The sequence below is a fragment of the Rhinatrema bivittatum genome, chromosome 12 (assembly GCF_901001135.1).
Source record: "Rhinatrema bivittatum chromosome 12, aRhiBiv1.1, whole genome shotgun sequence".
NCBI lineage: Eukaryota > Metazoa > Chordata > Amphibia > Gymnophiona > Rhinatrematidae > Rhinatrema > Rhinatrema bivittatum.
Genome location: NC_042626.1, coordinates 66,385,854 through 66,411,574, shown reverse-complemented (window position 1 = coordinate 66,411,574; position 25,721 = coordinate 66,385,854). Strand labels below are relative to the sequence as shown.

The 25,721-nt window shown below is 44.1% G+C and overlaps 1 protein-coding gene and 1 long non-coding RNA gene across 2 annotated transcripts in view; one reads left to right on the top strand and one right to left on the bottom strand.

Annotated features, from left to right (window-relative positions):
- Positions 1-1,464: 1,464 nt before the first annotated feature.
- On the bottom strand, positions 1,465-13,351 carry LOC115074549. The gene is made up of 3 exons (XR_003852269.1): positions 13,307-13,351; positions 13,030-13,123; positions 1,465-5,926 (listed from the first exon to the last, which is right to left on the bottom strand). It is a non-coding gene; the product is annotated as an uncharacterized LOC115074549 (long non-coding RNA).
- Positions 13,352-15,326: 1,975 nt separating this feature from the next.
- Positions 15,327-25,721, top strand: part of PSMD11 (proteasome 26S subunit, non-ATPase 11) — a 46,408-nt gene continuing 36,013 nt past the window's right edge. The window contains exons 1-6 of the mRNA XM_029572408.1: positions 15,327-15,485; positions 17,999-18,100; positions 18,852-18,976; positions 22,971-23,042; positions 23,631-23,688; positions 24,099-24,293. Of these exons, the coding sequence (XP_029428268.1) occupies positions 15,395-15,485; positions 17,999-18,100; positions 18,852-18,976; positions 22,971-23,042; positions 23,631-23,688; positions 24,099-24,293 (643 nt within the window). The 5' untranslated portion in view covers positions 15,327-15,394. The remainder of the gene's footprint in view (positions 15,486-17,998; positions 18,101-18,851; positions 18,977-22,970; positions 23,043-23,630; positions 23,689-24,098; positions 24,294-25,721) is intronic.

Sequence of the window (25,721 nt, the reverse complement as noted above, 5' to 3'; positions counted from 1 at the left end):
TCTGTCGGTGTCTGTGAGAGCGAGAGGTTATGGTGGGTATAAGAGCATGAATGTGTATGTATGTGACAGTGTATGTGTGAGAGAGAATGGACGTGTGAGTATGTGTGAGAGAGAGAGGATAACCTCCTAATCCTCAACAATATCAGGGTGACTGGAAATCAAGAGCTCCCATGTATGGACAGCAGGGGCTTTTTAAAATCCTTATTAGTTTTAATTATTGGGTGTTATTTGATATATGTGCTGTTTTGAAATATTTTATTGGTGTTTGGGAAATTGTAAAAAATGTATATGATTTTAATTAATAGAAATTCTATTTATCAGTTTTAAAATATTATTTTATTAGTATGGTTTTACTATTATAACTAATGCTTTATGTTTCTTGATTTTATTTTTTATGAGGAATGGTGGTTCTGTTTTTCCATTGTTAATACACAGAGTCTGGCTTCTTGGGGTTTCCATTTCAGTTTTTGTCTAATTTGTGCTCCTTTTATTTTGTATTCTATATTTGGTGAGGGTCTGTCTCTGCTCTGCACGTGTGACCATAATGAGAGATTCTGTTAGCATATAGTGTCTGTATAGGGATCTATAGCAATCGGGTTTGTTTTGTTTCCTCAGTAGGTGATGTATTGGTATTCTAGGACCCAGTGTAATATTTACCCTTGCTTTTTCACAGGTAGGGTTATTGTTGTTTGAGTCCTTGGTTTTATTACCGTTATGTTACGATGGGATTGCAGTATAGATTTTGAGTGTCTTTTTTGCGGGGTTTTGTGTTAGTTCACAATGTGCCTGGCAGTGAAAGGTGTTTGTGCTGCTGTTACTGTGAGGTGATACCAGAATTTGAAGATATCTTTTAGTATGATGAGCTGTAAGGGAAACATCCAAGATCCATGTTTGGGGGAATTTCAGTGGATGCACAGAGTTACAGAACTGGAGGTGCAGGATTTATATTGACATTCTGTCCCTTCCTATATATTTCAGACTTCACTCTCATAGCCATATAGAATTAGTTGAATGAGGCTATCAATTAATTTTATAGTGTGAAACTGGCCAGCTTTTTAAAATTACGCAGAAGACCCTTTGGACTTTTTTTTATTAACACTTTTTTTTATAACCAATTTTAAAGCAGGATCCATGCTATAGAGGTGGGTGTGATGAAGAAATGTCATTTTGGCTTCCCCCCCCCCCCCCCAAATTCTTCTGTCTAGAGATGCCACTGATTTTCTGTGACCTTAAGCATTAGTACAAGAAGGATTAAGGGGGGGGATGCTGGAGAGGCACACAAATGCATTGGACCCCGGGTGCCGGAGACCCTTGGTGAGCCATATGGGGCCGCAAGCGGTGGCAAAGAGGAGTGGAGATTTGGCGGGCCGCAAGCAGTGCCCAACCTGCTCGTGACCCAGAAAACCACACAGTCGGCGGGTTTGATCGAGAATGAGGTAGGAGTCGGGGCCGAGACCAGGGGGTGGTGGCACGACCGGGGGGGAGAAGGGGGGGGTGCAAGAGAGAAGGCTCGCCTAGGGCGCCTAATCCCCTTGCACCGGCCCTGCTAGCCATACAATCATATAAGAACTCCTCTGTAACAGCTGTGTGTAATTCCCGATTCCAGGCCCTCACCAACTCTAGAGCTGGACCTCTGTGTGGGTTCCTCAGCATTTTGTAGCAGAGAGAAATAGAGTGACGATCTGGGTCTTCCACATTTCCACATCAAACAACTCCAACATTATCTCCTGCTGGTCGCCAAGCAGGGCATCCAGATTTGAAGACCAAATATAGTGGTTAAGTTGAAGATAAGCAAACCTTTATCGAGGCAGTATGTCAAATGTAGCATAAAGCTCTTCAAAGGGCATAATTGACACCACCTCTGTTAAAACATTTTGTATAATGCATACCCTCCTTTCAAGGCCCAGTCCCTGAAAGGCTTAGAACAAGTGCCTGGCTCAAAGTTGGCGTTGCCTAATACAGGCAGGAAATGAGATATTTGATAATTGAGTTTTGTTATCCTACAATACCAATGCCACGTTTTAATAATAGGGACGCTTCCCTGAAGATGGGTGATAATTTTGAGCATGATTGATGTAAAATATAACATAGCTCTAAGGGGGCAGCTAGGGAGGATTCAGTAGACAAAGGTGTTAAAAAAAAAAAAAAAAAAAAAGGATGTCACCATCAACCAGTCCCCCACGTCGCAAATTGCATGCTCCATTGTAATGTCGTATATTTGCTAGTCCCAACCTGCCATGAACCCGAGCCCCCATTAACCTAGGCAAGCATACTTGGGGTCTAGGTTTACGTCAGGTAAAGTTACACATTTGATTCTCGATCCCATTAGTCTCCCTACAGGTCAGCCAGCAGGGCAGGGTTTTAAAGAGATATAGCCATTTTGGGAGAATCAACATTTGGTACAAATTCACCCAACCTATCAGGGACAAAGTTAGATCCATCCAGGAGTCTAAAAGGGGAGAAGTGTGATGTAGTACAGACTGGAAATTCACGTTTGATCCGAGATTAAGTCCCGATGGAGGGTATTCCCTAAATATGTGAAGGCCTCAGGTACCCAGCGGAAGGGAAATTGGAACCCCAGACTGTCTGTACAGAATCCATCATGGGCAGGGCTTCAGTTTTATCCAAATTGAGTTTAAATCGTGACAATCCCATACACCTGAAACTCTTCTAAAAGAGCCAGCAAAGAGAAAGGGATATCTGTAATATGAACAAGGATATCATCTGCAAAAGCAGAAAATGTAAACATACAGTCAGGTCTTTTTCCCATATGTATGCCCCTAATTGTCGGGTTATTCCTAATCGCTAACAATAAAGGTTTTAAAGTAAGGAGAAATAGTAGTGGAGAGAACGGACAGCCCTGGCGAGTGCCTCTATGAAACTCAAAAGCTTGCAGATGGGGTCCCATTGACCAGAATGGAGACAGCAGGCTTACTGTAAAGCAATTCCAATACAGACTGAAAATACCCCTCAAAGCCCATTGTATTAAGCACCCCCCCCCCATAAATTGCCAATTAACTCAACTGAATGCCTTTTCTGCATCGAAGCTTAGAAGGAAAGATGGGAGACCCTTCCACTTGCTATATTCCATGGAAGCCAATACCATGCAGACATTAAAAACAGAGGGCCTCCCTTTAACAATCTCTACCTGTGAGTTACCTATCAAGTCAGGCAGACATGAAGCCAATCTGCCATAATCTTCAGTAATTTAACATTGAGGTTTAACAAGGAGATTGGGCGATACAAGCCAGGTAACAGTGGATCCCGGCCTGGTTTAGGTAATACCACAATATAAGCCAAATTTGGTATGAAAGGGTCCTAAAGTCACTAGGTCATTGTACATTTCCCCTAATGGCAAGAGGATCCTATCTCCCATTAATTTATAGAATTCCCCCGAATATCTGTCCAGGCCTGGCATTTTCAAAAATGGGGTCTGATGGATGACACTTTGAATCTCTTCTAGCTGAAGTGGGGCATTCAACCTATCCTTTTGGAAGTCCTTGGAGTTTCGGTAAACCAACACGCTGTAAATAGGCAACAATATCGTCCTCTATAACTGGGGAGCTACTATATAGTTACCTGTAAAAATGACGAAATATTGCACTAATATCTGTGGTCGAGTTCTTTGGCTCACCAGCCACATTTTTCACTGCGCTAATACATTTCCAGCCCACCTTGTTGCCATGTTGATAAAATCTTACTCTATAATACAATGAGTGCTGCGCTTGCTGGTGTAAAAGGGAATGCAGTGCATTTTGGACTTCCATAAAGCATACCTTAGTGGCAGGGGGTCTCCTGGGCTTCATATATGCACTTTGCCCTATATAGCTGGTTTTCCAGATGCAGGATTTCCCTAGATTTTTTTTTCCTTTGGGCAGCTACATAGGATATAATTGCCCCCCTTCAAACTGCTTTAGTTGTGCCACAAAACAGGGTGGGTGTCTGTAAATGGCTTTCATTGTCTTTTGCAATCTCCTCCCATTTCTTATGGAGAAATTCCCTAAAACAGGTATCGGTATACAAAAATCTAGGAAATCGCCACAATCTTGGCGAATTATTTAAGGAAAATCCTTCTAAATCTAACCACACCATGGCATGGGCTGAAACTACTGGGGACCCAATCTCTGTACGTGTGACCCTAGAAAACATAGTGCCTTCAATGAGCAGATAGTCCAGCCAAGAGTGGGAGCCGTGTGCTCTAGAAACATGAGTCTATTCCCGGATGTAATATGCAGCATACTTCTATCAATTCTAGGGCATTACATATATAGGAACGCCTTTATTTTACTGATCTCTGGGCAAGGGCAAACCAGATGATTGGTCAAGGGTTGGATTGTGTACACTGTTAAAATCCCCACCCAGGAAAATAGGCCCCTGTGCTTTATCAGGCAATAGTTTAATCAGTGATGTAATATAAATATGTTGATACCGATTTGACCCGTAAACATTGCACGATGTGACCTGCTGGTTAAATAACAGCCCAATAACAACGAGGTTTCTACCTACGGGGTCTGTAATCAATTGATGGAGTTGGAAGGCCACATGTTTCCCAATGAGTATGGCTACTCCTGATTTTTTGGAGGGAGCCTGAGATGAATAAATCTCCCCAACCAACCCTAAGTGTGTTTCTTGTAACATTGCTATAATGAACATTTTGCCGGCGTAAAGTTTGTAATACTTTATACCACTTATACACTGAGCCTAATCCAGCAACATTCCAGGTAGCCAGTCGAAGCAGTGAGCGTTGCGAACCACTAATTACCCCCACCCATAACTAGATGCCTCCGAACTGTTCTACATATTATGAGACTTGGGCCTCCCAGCCTAAGCCCAGATATCAGATGTTTATCTACAGCTACCAGGCAAAGACACAAAACCTGTCTTTGAGCAAGAACATCCATGCCCCTCAACCCAAACACAAAACCTACATCCTGTGCCCTATGAAATCACCCTCTCTCATCATAGGCCCCCACATGAGGGGGTTTACAAGGTCGGTGCACATTTGTGTAGATCCCCATCTCCCTGATCTAGAAAACAAAACAGGGAGATGAACAGAAGGAAAAAAAAAAAGCCTTAAATCAAGAGTCATAGCCGATTACACACACATTGTAGGGCTATGCCTGTTATGGCTTGCAGGAAAATGTCCAAATATTGCAGGAACCAAGATTGAGCCTCTAGGAGCCACTTAAGTCCCCTTTCCGATCCTGCAAAGTGGATCAGTCACAATTGATGATCAGTTCTGATGGAACAGTCAGAAGAAAATCAATCTCTACGAGTACCACATGTAATCACACACGCCCATCGAGGTATGTCTCATCCAGGTTTAGTGGCTGGTAGTGATGATAATAATGCTGTCGCTGCCTCTGCAGTGTTGTGTACAATTGCTGTGTTGTTGAAAGTGACCCGAAGTTTCCCCGGGTACTGTAGCATGAAGGGAATTTTTCTTTCGATTAATTGAGAACATATCAGTGCAAAGGCCTTACGCGTCGCCGCCACGACTACCGAATAATCTTGAAAGACATTCGCGCCTTCGTATTTCAAGGTGCATTGTTTTCGATAGGCTTGCAAAATTTCTATTTTATGAGCAGAGTTCAGCAATTTGGCAATTACTGGGCACGGGCATGCTCTTTGAAGCAGGTGCGGTCCCAGGTGATGGGCCCTTAAGATCCAAGTTTACTGTGGTTTAGGCCCAGATGCAGCGCACATGGGAGCCATTCTTCCAGCTTTCCGATCAGGGCTGAATCCCCCACCTGCTCCGGGATTCCAATGAAACGTAGATTATCCCTTCGGGATCTGTTCTCCTCATCATCAAGCTTCTGTAGCTGCAAGTTGCGATTTGCTTTTAACGCGGTCACCTCCGCCTCCAAGACCTGCACTCGATCCTCCATGTCAGAGATCCTCGCTTGTACTTCCTGAATTTGTTTACCTGTGTCAGTCAAGAGTGAAAAAACATCATGAATTTTTCTGTATATTTTCTCAAATTTAGATTCAAGAGCAGCTACCACTGCTGCAGCCACGTCCAGGCCATCATTCTCTGCATTCACAACCACTGTTGGAGACAGAGGGGAACTCACAGGCGCTACCATTTTAGAGCTCGTGGCTTTCAGCTTGTTGCAGTCCTGGCACTGAACTTTGGAGGCCATAAAACAGCCACAAAAAACACAAAGATCTCCCCAATCTCTGCCTGCTGTCATCCAGAAAGGTATTTTAACAAAAATAAATAGATTTGGCGCTGTGAGTGGTGGTAAAAAAACCAAAACAAAAAACGCAAAACAGGAGGTGGGGGTCAGGAGCTAGGCAGCCTATTCCACCATCAAGGCACATGACCTCCCAAAATCTTTTCAAATAAATAATGCAATAAAATTTGACTTGATCATTAGAGAGTGTATACTAAGTAAAGCTACTAAGCTACTACAAGGAAATAGCAGCACAACTGCATGACTTCTTTATCTTGCACTTTGAGGAGGATGGTGAGGATGTATCAAAATCAGAAATATTTGCTGGTGGTGATTCTGACCACCTAAAGCAAATTATAGTGAAACTGGAAGATGTAATAGATCAAATTGACAAACAACAGAGTAACAAATCATAAGGACCAGTTGGTATTCATCCCAGTGTTCTGATATAACATGAAATTGCAAACTTGTTACTAGTGATCTGTACCTTATCATTGAAATCAGCCACAGTATTCAAAGACTGGAGGTTGGTCAATATAATGCCAATTTTTAAAAAGAGCTCCAGGAAACTATAGATGTGCGCATCTGAAGTCAGTGGTGGATAAAATGGCAGAAGCTATTCTTAAAAACAAAAGTAATGGCTGTATAGATAGACATGGCTTAATGAGGAAGAATCAGCATGGTTTTAGCAGAGGGAAGTCGTCTTACCAACGTATTAGATTTTTTGTAAGGGGTAAATAGGTGGGTAAAGGTGAGCCATTTGATAGTGTGTTTGGATTTTCAGAGGACATTTAGCAAATTTCCTCATGACAGATTCCTCAGGAAATTAAAAAGTCATGGGATAGGAGGCAGTTGTGGACTGGTAATTTGTTAAAAGGCCAGAAACAGAGAGTAAGACTAAATGGTCAGTTTTTCAAATGCAAGCCGTTATTTGTATTATCGTAATATACCTGTAATCCTTATGTTTATTGATGTTATACCGTTAAATGTATTGTTGTTACACCTGTAAACCGACGTGAAGGCCAGTACCAAACATCGGTAGATAAAAATCTATCAATAAATAAATGGAAAAAGGTCAATAGTGGAGTACCCCAGGAAGTTATACTGGGACCTGTGCTATTTAACAAGTTCATTAATGCTCTGGAAACAGGAGCAACGAGTGAGGGAATCGATTTTGCAGATAACACAAAATTATTCAAAGTTGTTAAAACAGCAGCAAAGTGTGAAACTGGAAGACTGAAATTTCATGTGGACAAGTGCAAAAGCGATACACATAGGGAAAAAGTTATTCCACCTACAGGGACTTAATGCTGAGGTCCATATTAAAAATCATCACCCAGGAAAAGGACCTTGGTGCAAGATTCTTTGAAATACTCAACTCTATGTGCAGTCATGGTCAAAAAAGCAAAGAGAATGTTCAGAATTATTTGGAGAGGAATGGGAAATAAAATAAAGAATTTTACGTTCTTGTATTGATCCATGGTGCAGCTGCATCTAGTATAATGTGTGCATTTCTGATTGGTCCATCTCAGAAACGACATAAAGGAACTAGAAAAAGTACAGAGAAAATGATAAAGGGGATGAAACTGCTCCCTTATTCAGAAAGGCTAAACCGGTTAGGACTCCAGCTTGGAAAAGAGACTGAAAGGGGATATGACAGAGGTTTATAACACAATATGTTGGGTGGAAGAGGTAAATAGGGGCTGATTATTTACCCTTTCAAATAATACTGAAAATAAGGGGACATTCCATTAAATTAACAACCAGCAGCTTTAAAACAAATCGAGGAAAATCTTTTTTTTAGTCAATACACAATCAAGCTGTGGAATCTGTTGCCAGAGGATGTGGGATGTTGCGTCCGTCGGTCTGTGCCTCACCTTTCTTCCTTCTCTCTCCTCAAGCCTTGGGAGGATGGCTGCTGCCGCGTCTTCATGCCGCTCTCTCTGGCGTCCCCGGAACGGCAACGGGGTTCGCCATGGATTTCCTGAGGGCCTCCTAGGGTGCGCGCGCGCACGCCACCCACGTCTTTATCCTCGTCATGGCGGGAACCTCAGGGGCATCCCCTCCGAGTGACGTCACGCCATCCGGGTATTTAGCCTGCCCTTCGTTTGCTAACAAACTGAGTTAGCAAGGATTGGATTCGCTCCGGTCTAAGCTGCTCTGCTGCTCCCAGCAGCCGCTGGAAGCTCTCTCTGCCCTTCGGGGGTCACCTCTAACTTGGGTACCCGCTCCTTGGGGGTCCTTGTGCTTTCTTTCAGGTACCATTCCTGGAGACTGGGTACTCGCTCCTCGGGGGCCTGCTCTCCTTACCTTGGTGCTACAGTTCAACTACTTCTGCCTGCCAGGATTCTCATCAATACAGCTACCTACTACAGTGAGTAACTAACATTGTCAGCTTGTCTCATCTTCAGCTTCTGGGACTCTCTCTTCTACCCTGCGCTGCCTACCATCTATACGAACGTGGGACTGGTCTCATCTCCTGAGGACCCCTGGACTACTCTACTGGGTTACCTCACTGCTGCCACCCCTGGGCAGTACCATCCAGCTGTATAATAAATATGAATTATCTGTGTCTGTGTGTCTCGAGTCTAGCCTAGTACTGCGGTTCCTCACGGGGCTCCTCCCCATGGGAGTGGCCATCATCGCAGTACCCAAGAATCCACTCCAACACCTCAAAACCCTAACATGGGGTTTAAAAGATGTTTGGACAAGTTCCTGGAGAAAAAGTCCATAAACAGTTATTAGCCAGGCAGACTCGGGAAAGTCATTGCTTATCCCTGGGAGTGAGCAACAAGAGATAGATCTACTTTTTTGGGATCTGCGGGGTTCTTGTGACCTGAACTACCCACTACTGGAGAGAGGTTGCTGGGTATGATGGACATTGGTCTCATCAAGCATGGCCCATCTTGTGTTCGTATGTAGGACAGTCAGATCAATCCATCCTGTGTTTTCAGAGAGACCAAAAGACAAGGGAGCAGGCAGAAGGCAGCTGGCTGTTATATGTTTTTCAGTAACTAGCCAAGTATTGAGAATAAGGCTGTAGGTCTGGAATGAAAGGAGTGTGCTGCCTTTATATGTAATTGGCATAGTGTTTCTTCATAACATTAACACAACTGGTAATAGAGGGGGAATCGCCTGGGGTTCGAGCAGGAGGCTGAGCATTATGGAAGCCAGGGTTCAAATCCTACTGGTGTTCCTTAAGATTTTGGGGAAGTAACTTCACCTTCCATGGCCTGGGATACAAACCTAGGACTTGATTTACCAACCCTTTTTTCCCCATCTGTGCCTATGGGGAAAAGAGCTTACTAAATCAGACCCTTAGAATGGAAACTCTCTAGGGATAGGGAAATACCCAACTATACCTGAATATAATTTTACTGTCAAAATCTAAGAATTATATATATTTACACTTATCAATTCCTAACTGCATTATACAAAAAGAGGAAAACACCTCTTGACCCTTACTGTACAAAATCCCACCTAACATAAACACAAAACAAAACATAAGAGCTAGGGAGTTGTGGATGAAAAACGGCAGTCCCCTGATGCAGGCTGCTAGCGCTGCCGATACGCTGCAGCACTGGGTGCTGTGATAATGATCCCTGCCTAACTGTATCCAGCCCTTTGTAATAGCGTTCCCTGCTGAAATGACCTTAGCACTTGTGCCCTATTGAGCCTGAGAGAGGGCGCACTTTTTCTGGACAGATGGACTGATTTATTTCCTTGAGATTGAGGCTCTATGCCTCAGCCACTGCTTTTTTTTGAGTCCATTGAGTCACCCATGTCAAGTTTTAGCCAGAGCTGTGTTCAGCTGCTGTGTCTCTGGAACAGCGGAGCTTTGTAAGTATATAAAGACACAAAGTTGACGAGCCTGCGACTGAAGATAGGCTTGGAGTTGAATCTGCATGAATGAGTTTATATGAACTTGAGAATGCATTCATTGAACGGCTTTGCGGCAGCGTGGAGTGAACTGGATTAACATTCAAGTTTGAACGGACCATTACTTACCAAAGGAATATTCCAATTTGGAATTTAATTTTATTAATTTTAAATAGTATTGGGAAGTTTTGATTTTCCTTTATTCTTTTTTGATTTTTGGTTGTGTTTGGGTTTCTTTTTGTATTTTTTTTTCCCTTTTTTTTTTTTTTTTTAACAGATTTTTCTATTTCTTAGGGTTTATGCTTGTCCCGTCTTATATGTTTTGTTTTGTGAGGATTTTGTACAGTAAGGGTCAAGAGGTGTTTTCCTCCTTTTTGTGTAATGGAGTGAGGAATTGATAATTGTAGATACGGTATATATAATTCTTAGATTTTGACAAGCATATTGAAACAAGAATCCATCAATAAAGAAATATAGTTTACAGCTGATTAGAGTGAGCTTATCTGTATGACTGTCTTTGTTTGGTGTCTTTAATTTGAGTGTGACAGTTTGGAGCAGTTGTTTTGTGGGTGGTGGTGTAATAATTTTACAATACCGATGCAAAGGTTGCGAGCTAAATCTAAATAAATAGTATTGGCGAGGGGGGGGGCGGTAACCACATGATTTGTTTGTATAGAGCAGTGCATAGAGGAGGATGTTGGCAACATACCTACACCTCAAACATTTTTAATGGTGGAGATTCTGAGCAACTAAAACAAACTTCAAGGACAATGGAGGACGTCATAGATCAGATTGACAAACTAAAGCAATGGCTAACCTATTACTAGTAATCTGTCACCTTTCGATTAAAACAGCCATGATTCCTGAAGAATGGAAGGTGGCCAATGTGACACCGGTTTTTAAAAAAGGGCTCCAGGGGTGATCTGGGAAATTATAGACTGGTGAGCTTGATAGCAGGGTTAGGCAGGATGGTAGAAGCTGTTTTAAAAAACAAAATCACTGGCCACATAGATAGATGTGACTTAATATGGAAGAATTAACATGGTTTTGTCTTATCAATCTTTTAGAATATTTATGAGAAGGTGTAAATAAACCTGTAGTTAGAAGTAAGCCAGTTGCTGAAGTGTATTTGGTCTTTCAGAAGGCATTTGACAAAGTCCCCCATGAGAGACTCCTCAGGAACTTACAAACGTCATGGGATAGGAGGCAGTGTCCTACTGTGGATTGGTAATTGATTAAAAGGCCGGAAATAGAAGGAAGGACTAAATGGTCAGTTTTCCAAATGGAGAAAGGTCATTAGTGGAGTGCCCCACTGAGGGTCTGTACCGAGCCCTGTGCTGTTTAACATATTCAGAAATGTCCTGGAAAAGGAAACGAGTGCGGTGATCAGATTTGCAAATGACACAAAATGATTCAAATTTATTAAAAAGACATCAGATTGCAAGGAACAGCAGAAGGACTCTGTGGGACTAGAAGACTAAGTAACTGAATGGCAGATGAAGTTTAATGTAGAAAAGTGCAAAGTGATGCACATAGGAAAAAATAATCCCAAATACAATGCTAGGTTTTGCATTGGGAGTCACTGCCCAGGAAAAGGACCTTGGTGTTCTTGTGAACAATACATTGAAATCATTGGCTCTATATGTGGCAGCGATCAAAAAAGCAAATAGAATGTTAGCAATGATTCAAAAGGAAATGGAGAATAAAATGCAAAATATCATATTGCCTCTGTACTGAGCCATAGTACAACCATACTTTGGGCTGGATTTTAAAAGGGTTACGCGCATAAGGTACGCGCGTAACCCTTTAAAAACCCCCCTGCGTGCGCCGAGCCTATTTTGCATAGGCTCGGCAGCGCGCGCAAGCCCTGGGACGCGTGTAAGTCCCGGGGCTTGCCTGGGGGGGGGGGGGGCGTGTCGGGGGGCATGTAGGGAGTGACGCAGCGTTTTCGAGGCATGTCCAGGGGCGTGTTTCCGGCTCGGGGGCGTGGCCGAGTGCCCCGACACAGCGGCCTGTGTCGGGGCCTGCTGCGCCAGTGCGCGTAAGTTACTACTGCCCGGAGGCAGTAGTAACTTTTAAGATAAAGGTAGGGAGGGGGTTTAGATGGGGCCGGGGGGTGGGTTAGGTAGGGGAAGGGAGGGGAAGGTGCGGAGGGGTGAATGGAAAGTTCCCTCAGAGGCCGCTCCGATTTCGGAGCGGCCTCAGAGGGAACAGGCAGCGCGCGCCGACCCCGGATTTTATAAGATACACGCGGCTACGTGCGATTCTTATAAAATCCCACGTACTTTTGTATGCGCGCGCGTAGATTTGTAAAATCTACCCCCTTGTGCACACTTCTAGTTGTCCCATCTTAAGAAAGACACAGCGGAACTCAGGGCCAGTGCTTCCATTAAGCAAACTAGGCAGATGCCTAGATGGCCAAGATTTTAGAGGCAGTAAAATCCTGCCAATGAAAGAGGAGTACTGTACCAAAGTCAATACTGTAAAAGAAGAGGATACTGTGCTGGAGCCACTGGTAGTTAAGTTTGGGGGGGGGGGAGGTTTAAATGAACAACGGTTCACCTAGGGCACTAATTATTCTTGTGCTGATGCTGGCAGAACTAGAGAAGGTGCAGAGGAAGGTGACAAAAATGGAGGAGTAGCCTAGTGGTTAGAGCAGTGGGCTAAGAACTGTTATGGTTGAGGGGTGTTTGGGTGGATCCTTGGGTACTGTAGCAGGTGACCACGCCCACTGGGAGGAGCCCCGTGAGGAGCCACAGTACTGGGCTAGACTCAGAACGCACAAACACAGTTAGTTCTTTATTATACAGCTTGAAGAGTACCACCAGAGGTGGCAGTAGTGAGGCAGTCTGGTAGTCTCAGGGACCTCGGCAGAGGGAGCCCTTCTCACCCCGTTGGTATTGGAAGGTTCCGCAGCAGGTCTCCCAGCAGGGAAGTACTGTGGATGAGATAGACTGAGAGTTAGAGTACTCACTAGGTGTTTGCTGTAGGTATGCGATTCTACCAAGTTGTAGAAGAAAGTACAGGCACTGAGGCAGGGAGAGCAGGCCCTGTTCCCTGTAAGGCACCTGAAATAAAGCAGAGGGCCCCCGAGGAGCGGGTACCCAGGTTAGCAGTTACCCCGTAGAGCAGAGAGAGAGCTTCCAGCGGCAGCACGGAAGCGACAGAGTAGCGTAGACAGGAACGGATACAAGTCCAGGTTCAAGTCCTTGCTACCTCAATGAGCTAGCAAATTAGACAAGGTTATATACCTGGATGGTGTGATGTCAGCAAGGGGGAACGCCCCCGAGGTTCGCGCCAAGGTTGGATTAAAGACGTGGGTGACGCGCGCGCACCCTAGTAGGTACCTGGGAGGAGCATGGCGGGAGGCTGCACCATAGCCGTTCCGGGGACGCCGGAGAGTTCGGCTTGTAGACATCTTTCCTAGGTAAGCAGGAGGAGCTGTGAATAAGGTGACGCAAATGGGGGGAAGCCGTCTAGCACCGACGGACGCAACAAGAACCAGGAAATCAGGGTTCAAGTCCTGCTGTTGCTCCTTGTGACCTTGGGCAAGTCACTTTACCCTCCATGCCTCAGGTACAAAACTTATGGGCCACTCTCCTGGGTGTGCGATTCAGGAAGGAAAGTTATGCAAATTAGGGCCCGCGGTAAAAAGGAGGCGCTAGGGACACTAGCGCGTTCCTAGCGCCTCCTTTTTGACAGAAGCGGCGGCTGTCAGCGGGTTTGATAGCTGATGCTTAATTTTACCGGTATCGCTTGTTGAACCCGCTGACAGCCATGGGTTTGGAAAATGGACGCTAGCAAAATTGAGCATCCGTCTTCCAACTCACAGGCCACGGGCAGATTTTTAATTTTTTTTTATTTTTGGGGCCTCCGACTTAATATCGCTATGATATTAAGTCGGAGGGTGTACAGAAAAGCAGTTTTTTCTGCTTTTTTGTACACTTTCCCTGTGCCGGCTGAAATTAACTTCTGCCTTTGGGCAGACGTTAATTTCTGAAAGTAAAATGTGCGGCTTCGCTGCATATTTTACTTTCTGTATCACGCGGGAATGACTAATAGGCTCATCAACATGCATTTGCATGTTGCGGGCGCTATTAGTTTCGGGAGGGGGGGTTGGCCGCGTGTTTTCCATGCGCTATTACCCCTTACTGTATAAGGGGTAAAAATAGCCCGTCGAAAACATGTGGTCAAATGGGGGCTAAATCGGCCCATTCGATTGTAAGCCCTCTGGGGATAGGGAAATACCTACAGTACCTGAATGTAATCCGCTATGAAGTGCTTTAAAAAAAGTTCAAAAAGTAGAATATAAAAATCTAAATAAATAAAGGGGATGGAACATCTCTGTTATGATGAGAAGCTATGTAGGCTAGGGCTCTTCAACTTGGAAAAGAGATGGTTAAGAGAGAATTTCATAAAAATGTATAAAATCATGAGAGGGTGGAACGAGTACATAAAGGACAGTTCTATGTCTTTTCAAATAGTGCTAAAACAAGGAGACACTTCATGAAAGCAGCAGATTCAAAGCAAATCGTACAAAATACTTTTTCATTCAGTGCACTATCAAGCTGTGCATCTGTTGCCGGAGCATGCGATCAAGGTGAATTAGCACAGCAGCGTTTAAAAGAGGTTGGGACAAGTTTCAAGAGGAAAAATTCATAGCACATTAGATATACTAAAGAAAGGTATTTCTAATTCTGGGAGTGAGTAACGGGAATTAGATCTATTTTATGGGATCGGTAGGTGCTTGTGACCTAGAATGGCCACTGTCGGACATAAGATGCTGGGCTCGATGGACATTGGTCTGACCCAGCATGGCAATTCTTATATTCTTATAACATACTTCATTAACTTATATTTAACATTTTTATAGCACTACTCAATGTAGGCAACAACGAACAATAGTGATCAGTATCCAGATACGATAAGCCTCGGCCCCAATCAGTGGGTATCTGAGGTACAGAAGATAAAGTAACTTGCCCAATATCACAGGACCTGAGTTACCTTGGTTCTCAGCCCATTGGTCTAAGCACTAGGCTACGCTTTCTTATTATAATGCATTACTATTATACTAAAGACGGGAGCATCTCTTCCTACCTTCATTGGCACCTTGGCCATCGCCTTCCTGGAGCCCAGCTTTAACCTAGATCCCGAATAAATCAACCCCGAGCTCCGCCTACCTCCCTCCCCTACGCATGCGCCCTTCCCCGCACGCAATACCTGTGCAGGAGCTTCCTCGGAAGCGGAACTACAAGTCCCGGCGTGCCCTTCCTGGCGCGACTTCCGGTGCGCGTAATTTCCGCTTGGAGCGGCCAAGCCAGCGGAGTGAGTGAGGGAAGATGGCTGCTGCGGCGGTGGTGGAGTTTCAGCGGGCGCAGTCGCTGCTCACCACGGACCGGGACGCCTCCATAGACATCCTGCACTCCATTGGTGAGCAGGCCGGTGGGATCCCGGCCGGGGGCAAGCAGCGGGGGCCGGCGGCGACGGGCGCGGGCCCGGATGGAGAGAGGGAGGCCGGCTGCTGACTCACGGTGCGGCCGCCGAGGCCAGGCCAGTTCCCCCCCACCCCCCTCTTTCCGGGGTACGGGTGGGTAAGCGGGCCTCTTCCCCGACAGCTCATGGGGTCAGGGAACTGCGGGTTGTGTTCTGTCTGCCCTCGACAAATTAATTGAAAGCAGGGGGGGGGGAGCTGCCGGGCCTGGAGCCTACCCCCCCCCCCCACACACACATATACACACCTGCCAGACCTGTCCCCAGGGTTAGGCAGTGACTCTTCCCAGACAGGTGGGAGATGTGAGGGGCCGCCCCCGGGACAGGATGAGAACGCTGTTCATGTCTCTCACCGAGACCGGGGTGGGGGGGGGGGGGGCATGAGGGTCTCAACCTGGACTTCTTACCAGATCTCATGCCATGTCCATCGCCGCAGGGGTCTGCCTTGGTCTCAGGTCTATGCCTATGACCGGGTATCACGGTGATTTACAGGGTGCCTGTGATCGGATTTCCCAGTCCTCCTCTGACTACTGTTTTAGTTTGTCGAGAAAAGTAAAAACTGAAGACAATCTAAGAGTTCATCTGCTGTATGGAGCAGCATAGAGGTGGTGTGAAAGCAGAGAGGATTATTGTAAGAATTTTTAGTCTCTTTAATAGAGGTAGAAGCTTTGCTGTATTATGGGTGCACATATTTTAATGTAAAGAATTTCTAGGATAGTTGTATTGTTCTGTGTCAATTTCCTAATGACCGACACTGTCAAATCAAGTTTAAGAAATTAGCAAAAGGTAAATAAAGGTCACCTCTGAAAATGCATATAGAGATCTCAGTATCTTTGGATGATTTTCAAGTTATCACAAACAGCAAAGTAGAAAGGATTTTTTTCTACATGTGTTTCTTTATTGTGTGTAGTACCTGATGCCTTTCGGCTTCTGTGGGTTAATGTTCTGGAGATGGTTGTAGTTTCACCAGAACAGGGTGACACAACTGTTTAATGGAAAAAAAAAAACCATCTTGTGACTATTCTTTAAGTGTAAAAAAAAAAGTTATTGGCAGACAAGCTTTGTGAGCTCAACCCAGACATTCAATCTCATCTGCTGTTCTTATTTTTAACGCTAGCTTCTTGGGCATTTAGAGCCTCCTATAGTCTCTGTCATTGAAACTTTGTCAACAGACTAAGGGGCCTGGTTTACTAAAGCACTTCTCCCATTTCTGTGTATATATCAAACCCTAAATCAACTTGAGGAAGTGTCAAACTGTACCATGACTGGGGGGTGTTCAGAGTTTTGATGTGATGAAATGGTGATTAATTTCTTTTTGGCTGTCTCTTCATCTTGTCAATGTAAAATCTGGATTATTGTCAAGTCATAGTGGTGCTATGGCTGACAGTTGATGATGCATGTGGACAGATGTACTAAAGAGTGGAGGGTTAGAGCAGCAGGCTATGAACCAGGGAAACCAGGGTTCAAATCCCACTGCTGCTCCTTTTGACCTTGGGCAAGTCACTTTACCCTCCCTTGTCTTAGGAAATACTTCATTCGGGTACTGTGGGTATCATTTGCTGCATCTATCCCAAGGCATTAAATGGAAAGGAATATAAATACCTCTAAAAGGTTATAGTTTGTATGGATGTTCGGTGTGGTGATAACAAATTCACACTTCTTGGCCTATGTAAAAAAAAAAAAAGTTCAGGTATGATTTCATTTGAAAACAGTAAGAAAGTATGCTGTCCCTCTCCAAGTGTTTCTTTTTTTTTTGGTTTTTTTTTTTTTTATTTGATGCAGGGCCAAAAAAATGTATGCTGCCAGAAATATCAGGGGCAGAGCGTGTTAAGTCTCATTGTGGGAGGCATTCTCTCTGCCTGGAATAATACAAGATAGACTTTCAATAGGCAAAAGTGATGTAAAAGAATAGGTGAGACTACAGTTAAATGCATGTGGCAGTAGTGAAACAGGGATCCTAGACCAGAACAAAATTATTCAGAAGCTTTTCTGCTAATGTAATTGGCAAACAGGTTCTTGGCTTGGTTTTCAGCCTTTCAGAAAGAAACATTCAGACACCTGTGGGATGGGAATGGCCTAGTTCTGTGGGAAAGCTTCCATGGGGAAGAGGCATAGCATTCAATTACAGATGGGTCAGCAGAAGCCTAGAGATGTAGAATATGCCCAAGGTCAGATAGGGTCAGTGGTAGAGGAGATTGGATTTCATATCCAAGGATTGCCTCGTTGGTTTAGTGTTTTCATCATTAGATCACACCTCTCTGTATAGCTGTTAAATTTTGCAAATTTTGTTTAAAAAAAATAATAAAACTGCATTATCTCTTGTAACAGATCTGCTGTTTTCCTCCTCAGAACTACACCAGCGACTCTTGGGATGCAAGCCTAGTTTCCAGAGTCCAGGTACGCAGTAGTGTTTAGAAGTGCTTTTAAGTGGGGATTGAATTTCTGTCTTTTAGTGAAACGCGACATTCAGGACAGCGATGAGGAGGCCCTGCGCGTCAAGGAGCAGAGCATTCTGGAGCTGGGGGGGCTCCTAGCCAAGACCGGCCAGGCGGCAGGTGAGCAAGGAGCTGAGTACACAAGCCAAAACCCTTGAATGGCAAAGGCATTAAAACAAATAAAAAAAAAAAAAAAAAAGCCTAAAGCAAAGTGTCCTGTCCCACAGGAGAGCAGCTGTTTCAAAGAGATGATTCTACTGCATGCATGTAAAGTGAAGCAGTGAGGCTGGGAGGTAGGGGGCGAGCATTCATCCAGCCTGCTTTTAGATTTTGTTGACCCCTCTGTCTTTAAGACACCCAGCTGAATAATGTGGGACTTCTTCTGCTTCCCATTCTTTACATCTATTAAATATGTGCGGTGATCTGAAAAGGTAATTGGGGAAAATAAATCCTGTTATTTGGATGGAATAGTTATGATGAAACAGATTTGCACTGCTGATGTTATTGTATGAATGAAAAGTACTGGGTGAGGTGTCTTTTTTTATGCTATAAGACACCAGGCGATAAACTGCACTGCATAGCATTGCCTAGCTTATAAGCATGCCTATTAAAACACATCACAGAACATTCAGAAATGTGTTTGTAGGCATGTTCTAGGTTTAAAAAGTCTCCCAAAGCGATATGTCTTCGAACAGTCTGTGAGTGAGTGGTTGAAAGCGCAGTACACAGAGCAGGCGGTTATGGGACAAATTGGGGAACTCGCTGATTTCTAAGGACTGCAGGGGGAGGTAAGCACACACGTTGAGTGGGAGGAGAGAGGGATAGGGATGTACAGAGCAGCAGCGTAAGCAGAAACTCTTGTGCCTTGCAGAGCTTGGTGGACTCCTGAAGTATGTTCGGCCCTTCCTGAACTCCATCAGCAAAGCAAAAGCTGCCCGTCTGGTTCGGTCTCTTCTCGATCTCTTCCTGGATATGGAAGCGGCTACAGGGCAAGAGGTGAGACCCCAGCACTGATCTGCAGAATACAGTGGAGTAAATTGTGCCATAGTGACACAAAGACCCATGTGCTAGCTCACATTAAGCTAAAAATATCAATAAAAGAGGATAAATATTTACATTTCAGAATTGATTTATTAATTGTAGCCTTCCAAGATTGAACATGAATACATACTTCATATATTGAAGGATATCAGACCCCAAAAAGGGGTTTTCTAACTTGGTATGCACAATAAGAGCTGTAAGTGTTCTTTCTCTGTCATTTACCCCTGTGTTTATAATTTCATTTTTTTGCCATTAAAACTTATTAAAGCTCCGAGAAAAGTAGTTCCTATGAAAATGTCCAGTTATGCTTTTAAAGAGAGGTCATCAGCAGTTTTTTAAAAGTCAAAAAATTTTCTAGATAGTGATCATCAATAAAATGACAGTGGCCAGTTTGTGTTAAATTTATTTTTTTCAAATTTTGTGGGGATAGGGAAATACCTATTGTACCTGAATGTAATCCGCTTTGATGTGCACTTCGAAGTGCCAAAAAGTGGAATATAAAAATCTCTAAATAAATAAAGATGTACAATTCCTTAAATCCATAGCTCATATTAAGCTATGGTTTGTCAGCAAAGGGTACTGCCCCCTCCCCCATGTATTTGTGGTTCTTTTAAGGCATATAGCAAATCGATAATCATGAAGATGGTTAAATAGTTCTTGCTTTCATATCAATCCCCCCACCACCCCTGTCCTTCAGTTTCTGCAGCCTTTGGTAATAACCAGGCCAGATGGATTTACTGCTCAGTTGACCAGCATGGAGCCCACACCCATCTCTGCCATCTTTGCAATACACCCTTGGTGCCACAGGTGTGTTTACCCCCACCCAGTCTGATGGAGCACCTCTCTGACTCTCCCATTGATTTATTTATTTAAAAAGTGTTCTATTCTGCTTAAGCAGATCCCAGTAAAATATATGCATACAATTAAAATGAACACAAACATTCATTCTAGAAGGGTTAGTGGTGGAAAAAACCCTGATCTTGGACCTTTCTAGCACTGGTTTCTCATTCCTGTTGGAAGCACTTCTCCGGTGTGATGGGATGTGAGGCATATCTGAGAATAATCCTTCACCTGGCTCCTTATTTTAGCCGATGCAAACAGTGCTGCCTCCTCAGTGAATTCCATCATCTAAGGGCTGCTCGAGGAAAGTGCAGTGCTGTCTTAAAGTTACACTGCAACATGGTGCATCCTTAGCCCGCTCCTGTTCAAGTCCTGTGTACAACTTGGAGCTTGGTAGTGTCCAAGAGGCTTGAAGATTGAAAACTTCCGTTTGGGCATAACTTTCTATCGTGCCTTGCCAAGAAAGGCTGAAACGTCTCTCTGTCGAGGTTCTCGTCTCTGTAATTAGATCAGCAATGGATGTTTCAAGGAGGGTGAGAGCCAGTTTAAGCCCTTGCCAGCTGTATGTCCAGATGTCCAGGGGTCACCTGCTGGGATACTTCAGCCCGTTTTGGGGGGGGGGGTTCCCCTTGGGTTCTCGTGTTAGGCAGTTGCTTCAACATGCAGAAGGTAAGACCTCACTAAAAGGGCATTACAATGGAGTTTTTGATTTGTAGTCCTTTTGGACTTGCCCACAGAAGAAAAATAAAATATTTCAGGCCCCTGCATCTTATCTGTGAAGGAGCTCTGTGGCCCTGCTGCATTCTGACACTTCCCTTCCATCTATGCCAGCCTGAGGGAGTCTGTGCCCTGCAGAACCCTTAGGGTAGGAGGTGAGAAGGCAGAAAACAGTAATACCGCATCCACCCTAAAGTAAGACTTTCAGCAGTGGTGTGATGCTGCAATTAATTGGGATGGGGACATTCTCCTAGTATTCCAAATTTTGACAGTTCTTCAAAATCCTAAACCCAGAAGTACTGAATTCAGATTGAAAAATAAATTAGGATGAAACTGTTCTATCCAGTTGATAAAGAAATTAATGACTTTGTCCCATAACTCTTACAGTGAAATGTAGCTATCTGGACATTTGGATAAAGATTTGAATAACTTTTTTTTTCTTTCAATCTTCCCCCAGTGTTGGAAAAATAAAAACAAACAGAAAAACCTCTCACTTCAGTTGGTAATCATGTAATAAATGTACTTGTTTATTCCTAAATTGTTGAATACAATTGCTAAAAGGATTTTGAACTTTTTTTTTATATATTTACCTTTAGCTCAGGTATAGTAAGTATATTCCCTGTCCCCAGAGGGGTTGGTTTACTAAAGGTTTTCTCCCATTGCCTCAGTTCGTGCCTGAGGCAATGGGGGGTGAAGGAGCAGCAGTGGGATTTGAACCCTGGTTCTCAGCCCGTTGCTATAACTCCATTCTGCTCCTGAAAGTATTTTAAAAGAACAGATGGGGTTATCTGTAAATTGTATCTAGGTCAATAAAAATGGAAGAGTAAAGTAGTAACATTACAAAACTTTTAGGTGGTTTCAGTTTTCCTAATTTTAAGGTTATAGGATTAGTCTGCACAATTGGTGCTTATAGATGAGGGCTTTAGCACCAAAACGTAATTTAATTGCACCTCATTAAGCTGGACCTTATGGTCCTTGTCTTACGTCAGCTTCTCAGACTCAAATGAAGCTGACGTAATTTTGTCAGCTGCCGTTTTGGGGAGAAAGTTGGCATTTTATTGGAAGAAAATCATTCGTTAACAATGCAGACCCCACCGTGGAAGAACAAAATGTTTTCAAGTTGACTTAATCTGAACAATTGTGTTCTCTGAAGAAGTACACTAGCTAGGTTGTGTTTAGAAAGCTGCTGTAACCCCTTCAGTGAAATACATCAGGATTTTTGATAGTCCTGCTTCACTTTTTTAAAAGATCTTCAGTTGGGTCCTGTTGCTATTGCTGTAATCTTGGGCTGTCTGCAGAAAAGACCTGTGACAACTGCTAGCATTGTTTAGACAGGAGGTGCTCCCAGACAATAGTATACAGCTGTCCAATAGGGGAGGGCTGGAAGATTTTGCCAACAATAAGAAGTTAGCGATTTTTATTCTCTTAGACATACAATTCAGTACTGTGTTAAAATAAGGAAAATTTGGAATTTATAAGTAATACATTAAAACCTAAAACTGAATTGTCCTCAAAACTTTAAGCTCTTCTGACAGTACTGTCCTAAAAGGATCTAATTTGACATTTATCAATGCTAATCTCACTGTGGCTAGAAGAAGACGAGCCTCAAGATGGAAAGATCCATTGGTGTCTCTTTTTTAAGATTTGACCTATGGAAAAAGTCTGTATATCAAAGTAGAGGTGGTTCTAATAAATTAAAAAATATAGGTGAAACATCCAAGATATAATAATGCTGCATGTTTTAAAAAATCTCACATGGTGTTTTATAGAATATCTGAAATTGCACATTGATGACTTTGAGTTTTCCTTTGTTTTGTTATCTCTAGAATAATGAAAAGCAATAAATACATTGATTTTAGAAAATGCTGTGATATTAAAGTCCCAAGTAGTGCTAGCTTAATAACAGTTCACTACTTGTGGAGGGTGGGGTAGGTGCCATGTGCTGTGCAGCGCCAATGATGGCCTTCCAGGATCTGCAGGATGCTGCATTTTAAAAGTAGAGAAGGTTCTACGTGAGCATTAAACTACCCCTGATTCAGGGCATACAGTGGAAAGTAGGGTGCTGGTTGCTTGCTCACCCCATGACCTCTCAAACTGGGGATCTTGCTACGTGTTCTAGCAGACCTCTGGTGTCAAACCCAGCAGTCAGGCTCTGAGGCAAAGGAGCTTCTGGGTTTATTTCTGCAGGGAACCAGTTTTCCGATTAATAACTCTTGCTCTTGCACTGCCACCTTGCGTAAAGGTTGTACCCTTGTATTAATATATGCAGGGATTTCTGGGATTATCTATCACTGGTAATACCATCTTTTTTTTTTTTTTCCTTACGGGTAATAATTTTCTGCCAGTTAAAATCATAAGTTTTTTTTCATATGTTTTTGTATTATTTTCTAAGGTTGAACTGTGCTTAGAGTGTATCGAGTGGGCCAAATCGGAGAAGAGGACGTTCCTTCGCCAGGCTCTGGAGGTATGGTGCGTTCTCGCTCTGCTCACAGCAGTACACTGCGCAGGAAGAAATATTTCTCCAGTAGTGTGCTGGGAGTCATGAGACATGGAGCCTGCCACCGCTTGGTTGTCTCGCACAACCCAGCCAAGGTCTGGAGCAAATGGAAAGGGTTTGCTGTCATGTGACCGTTTGGATCCTCTTAAGGAATGAAGCAGTGGTCGGAGATTGCTTCCTTCTACTATAACCATTGTAACAGCCCTGAAACTTACCTTGGGTCTTGGACTGAGCAGGACTGCGGGATATGTTTGTAGAGACACCACCTGCCAGCTCCCCTCATCTTGAGAGATTGGTAAATGTTTGTCACCAAAATCTTCTGTATACTGGGCTGGATACTAGTGCTGTCCTCTTCTGATGTGTGCCCCAGTTAAAGCATTGCTGCTGTTTTCACATATACCTGAGGTACAAAACTCATTAATGGAACAGCATTTTGTTCCAACAGTCGCTTCCACTGCCGGTATGTAGCTTTTGCATGTGCAGAATCTGCTACTCCCTGAGTCTGACATTGCAAACCTTGGACTTTAATTCAGTTCCTCCTTCTCTGTTCCCCAGGCAAGGCTGGTGTCTTTGTACTTTGACACAAAGAGGTACCAGGAGGCGTTGCAGCTCGGTGAGTTAGACACCAGGTGGCAGTGTTGATCCTAGTCCCAGAAAAGCATGTTTATCCCGTGGTACGTGGACTTTTGTAGACGAGAGGTGGTTACACTTAAAAGCTTCAGTTACAATTATTAAACACAAAAACGTCTCTCAGACTTAGTTTTAGGAGTATGTAATGAAGATTCCTTATAAATATCCTGGTCTGTTTCATGTTGAGTATACATGCTCTCCGTACCTTACAGGAAGTGAGAGCACTATTTTTAACACATGGGGATGGTGTGATAAGAGCAGTCTCTTTTCATTAAGACTCTTCCGCTTTGCACCAGATTATGTCCTCTGGTCTTTGTACCTCTCAGTTCCTTGACTTGTAGATGAGGAGGGGGTTGTGTCCACGAGGGTGCTGACCTTTCTGCTCTTTGCCAGGCTCTCAACTGCTGCGGGAGTTGAAGAAGATGGATGATAAAGCCCTGCTGGTTGAAGTGCAGCTGCTGGAAAGCAAGACGTACCATGCCCTGAGTAACCTACCGAAAGCAAGGGCGGCATTAACGTCTGCCCGCACCACAGCCAATGCCATCTACTGTCCTCCTAAACTGCAGGCAGCTCTGGACATGCAGTCAGGTATGGCTGAGTCCCCCATGGCCTGCATCCCCCACCCCCACCTTCCAAATTACAGGGGCAGCTGCTGGTTCCTTGAATCTCAGGCAAGCAGCTCAGATCTGGCCACAGTGTAACAAAGTAACGCAATGTTGAATTCCCTTGACTTCGGCTGGGGAAGTCTATTAGAGAAGGAATGGAAGATACCATACGCTGTATTGATCCATACTATGACTACATTGAGTAACATGATCAGTTCTGATTGCCCCCTCTCAAGAAAGATGAGCAGAACTAGAAAAGGTGCACAGGAAGGTGGTGATAATGGTAAAGGGGGTGGAACATCTCTCCTATGAAGAGAGGCTACACGGGTTAGGGATGTTCAGCTTGGAGCAGAAATGACTGATGGAAATATGATAGAGAGTTATAAATTACTGAGTGGAGTTGGGCAGGTGACTAGGGAACAGCTATTTACCCTTTAAAATAGTACCAGGACTAGGGGATGCTCCAGGCAGCTAATAGGCAGCAGTCTGTGCACAACTAAGCTGTGGAACTTGTTGCTAGAGCATGTGCTGAAAGCCGTTAGTGTAGCTGGGTTTCAAAAGGGTTTAGACAAGTTCCTGGAGAAAAAAGGCCTTCTTTCCTAACGTGTAGCCAGATGGACTCAGGGCCAATGATTATGCTCACCTGTCAGTAGATGGAGATGGAGTAAGATTGCAGAGCTGATGTCACCCTACATATACCCCTGCAGTGACCTCAGTCCTCCAGTATTCTCCGTTTCCAGCAGATGGTGGACGTACCTCTCCCTATGGGGATTGCTGTACTTTTTGGAAGGAGAATTCTACATTCCCTGTACATACCAGGATCAGTCCAGATGGTGGGTTATGTCCCCCGTCCAGCAGATGGAGTCAGACAAAGCTTCGGAGGGTGCTGACATATCAACCAGTGCACCCTCCCTAGATCCTCAGTATCTTTCTGCCTCTAGCAGGAGTAGGGGAACCGTGTGCTTCCCCTGTTTGGTGGACTTTTCTCCACAGTTCTATTTTTTCTTCTTCTTTTCTCAAGGTTGGATCAAGTTTGTTTGAAAAAAAAAAAAAAAAAAAAAGAGTTTTAAGAAAGTTAGAAACTCTGTGTGGGGGTTTTCTCATCGCTTGCAAGCAGTGCTGTGTGGGCACCTTCCCCCATCCCTCCTTCGGTGGGGTAAGTGGCTCCTTCGGGCTTTTCTGTTATTTTTCTCCTGTTTACTCCTACAGGTTCTAGCCTCTTTACTGTTAGGGCAGTGGATGCTGGTGGTGCCAGCCCCTCCCCCCCTCGTTGCGCTTTCCCCAGTGGCCCCGAGACGCGCATTCCCCGGGGCCGCCTCAGCAGAGAGGCACATTCCTCTGCTGTCACTTGCCGGGGATAAGGGTACAACGGAGGCGTCTTTCCCGCTCCCCACGGCGCTCTTCGTTTGTC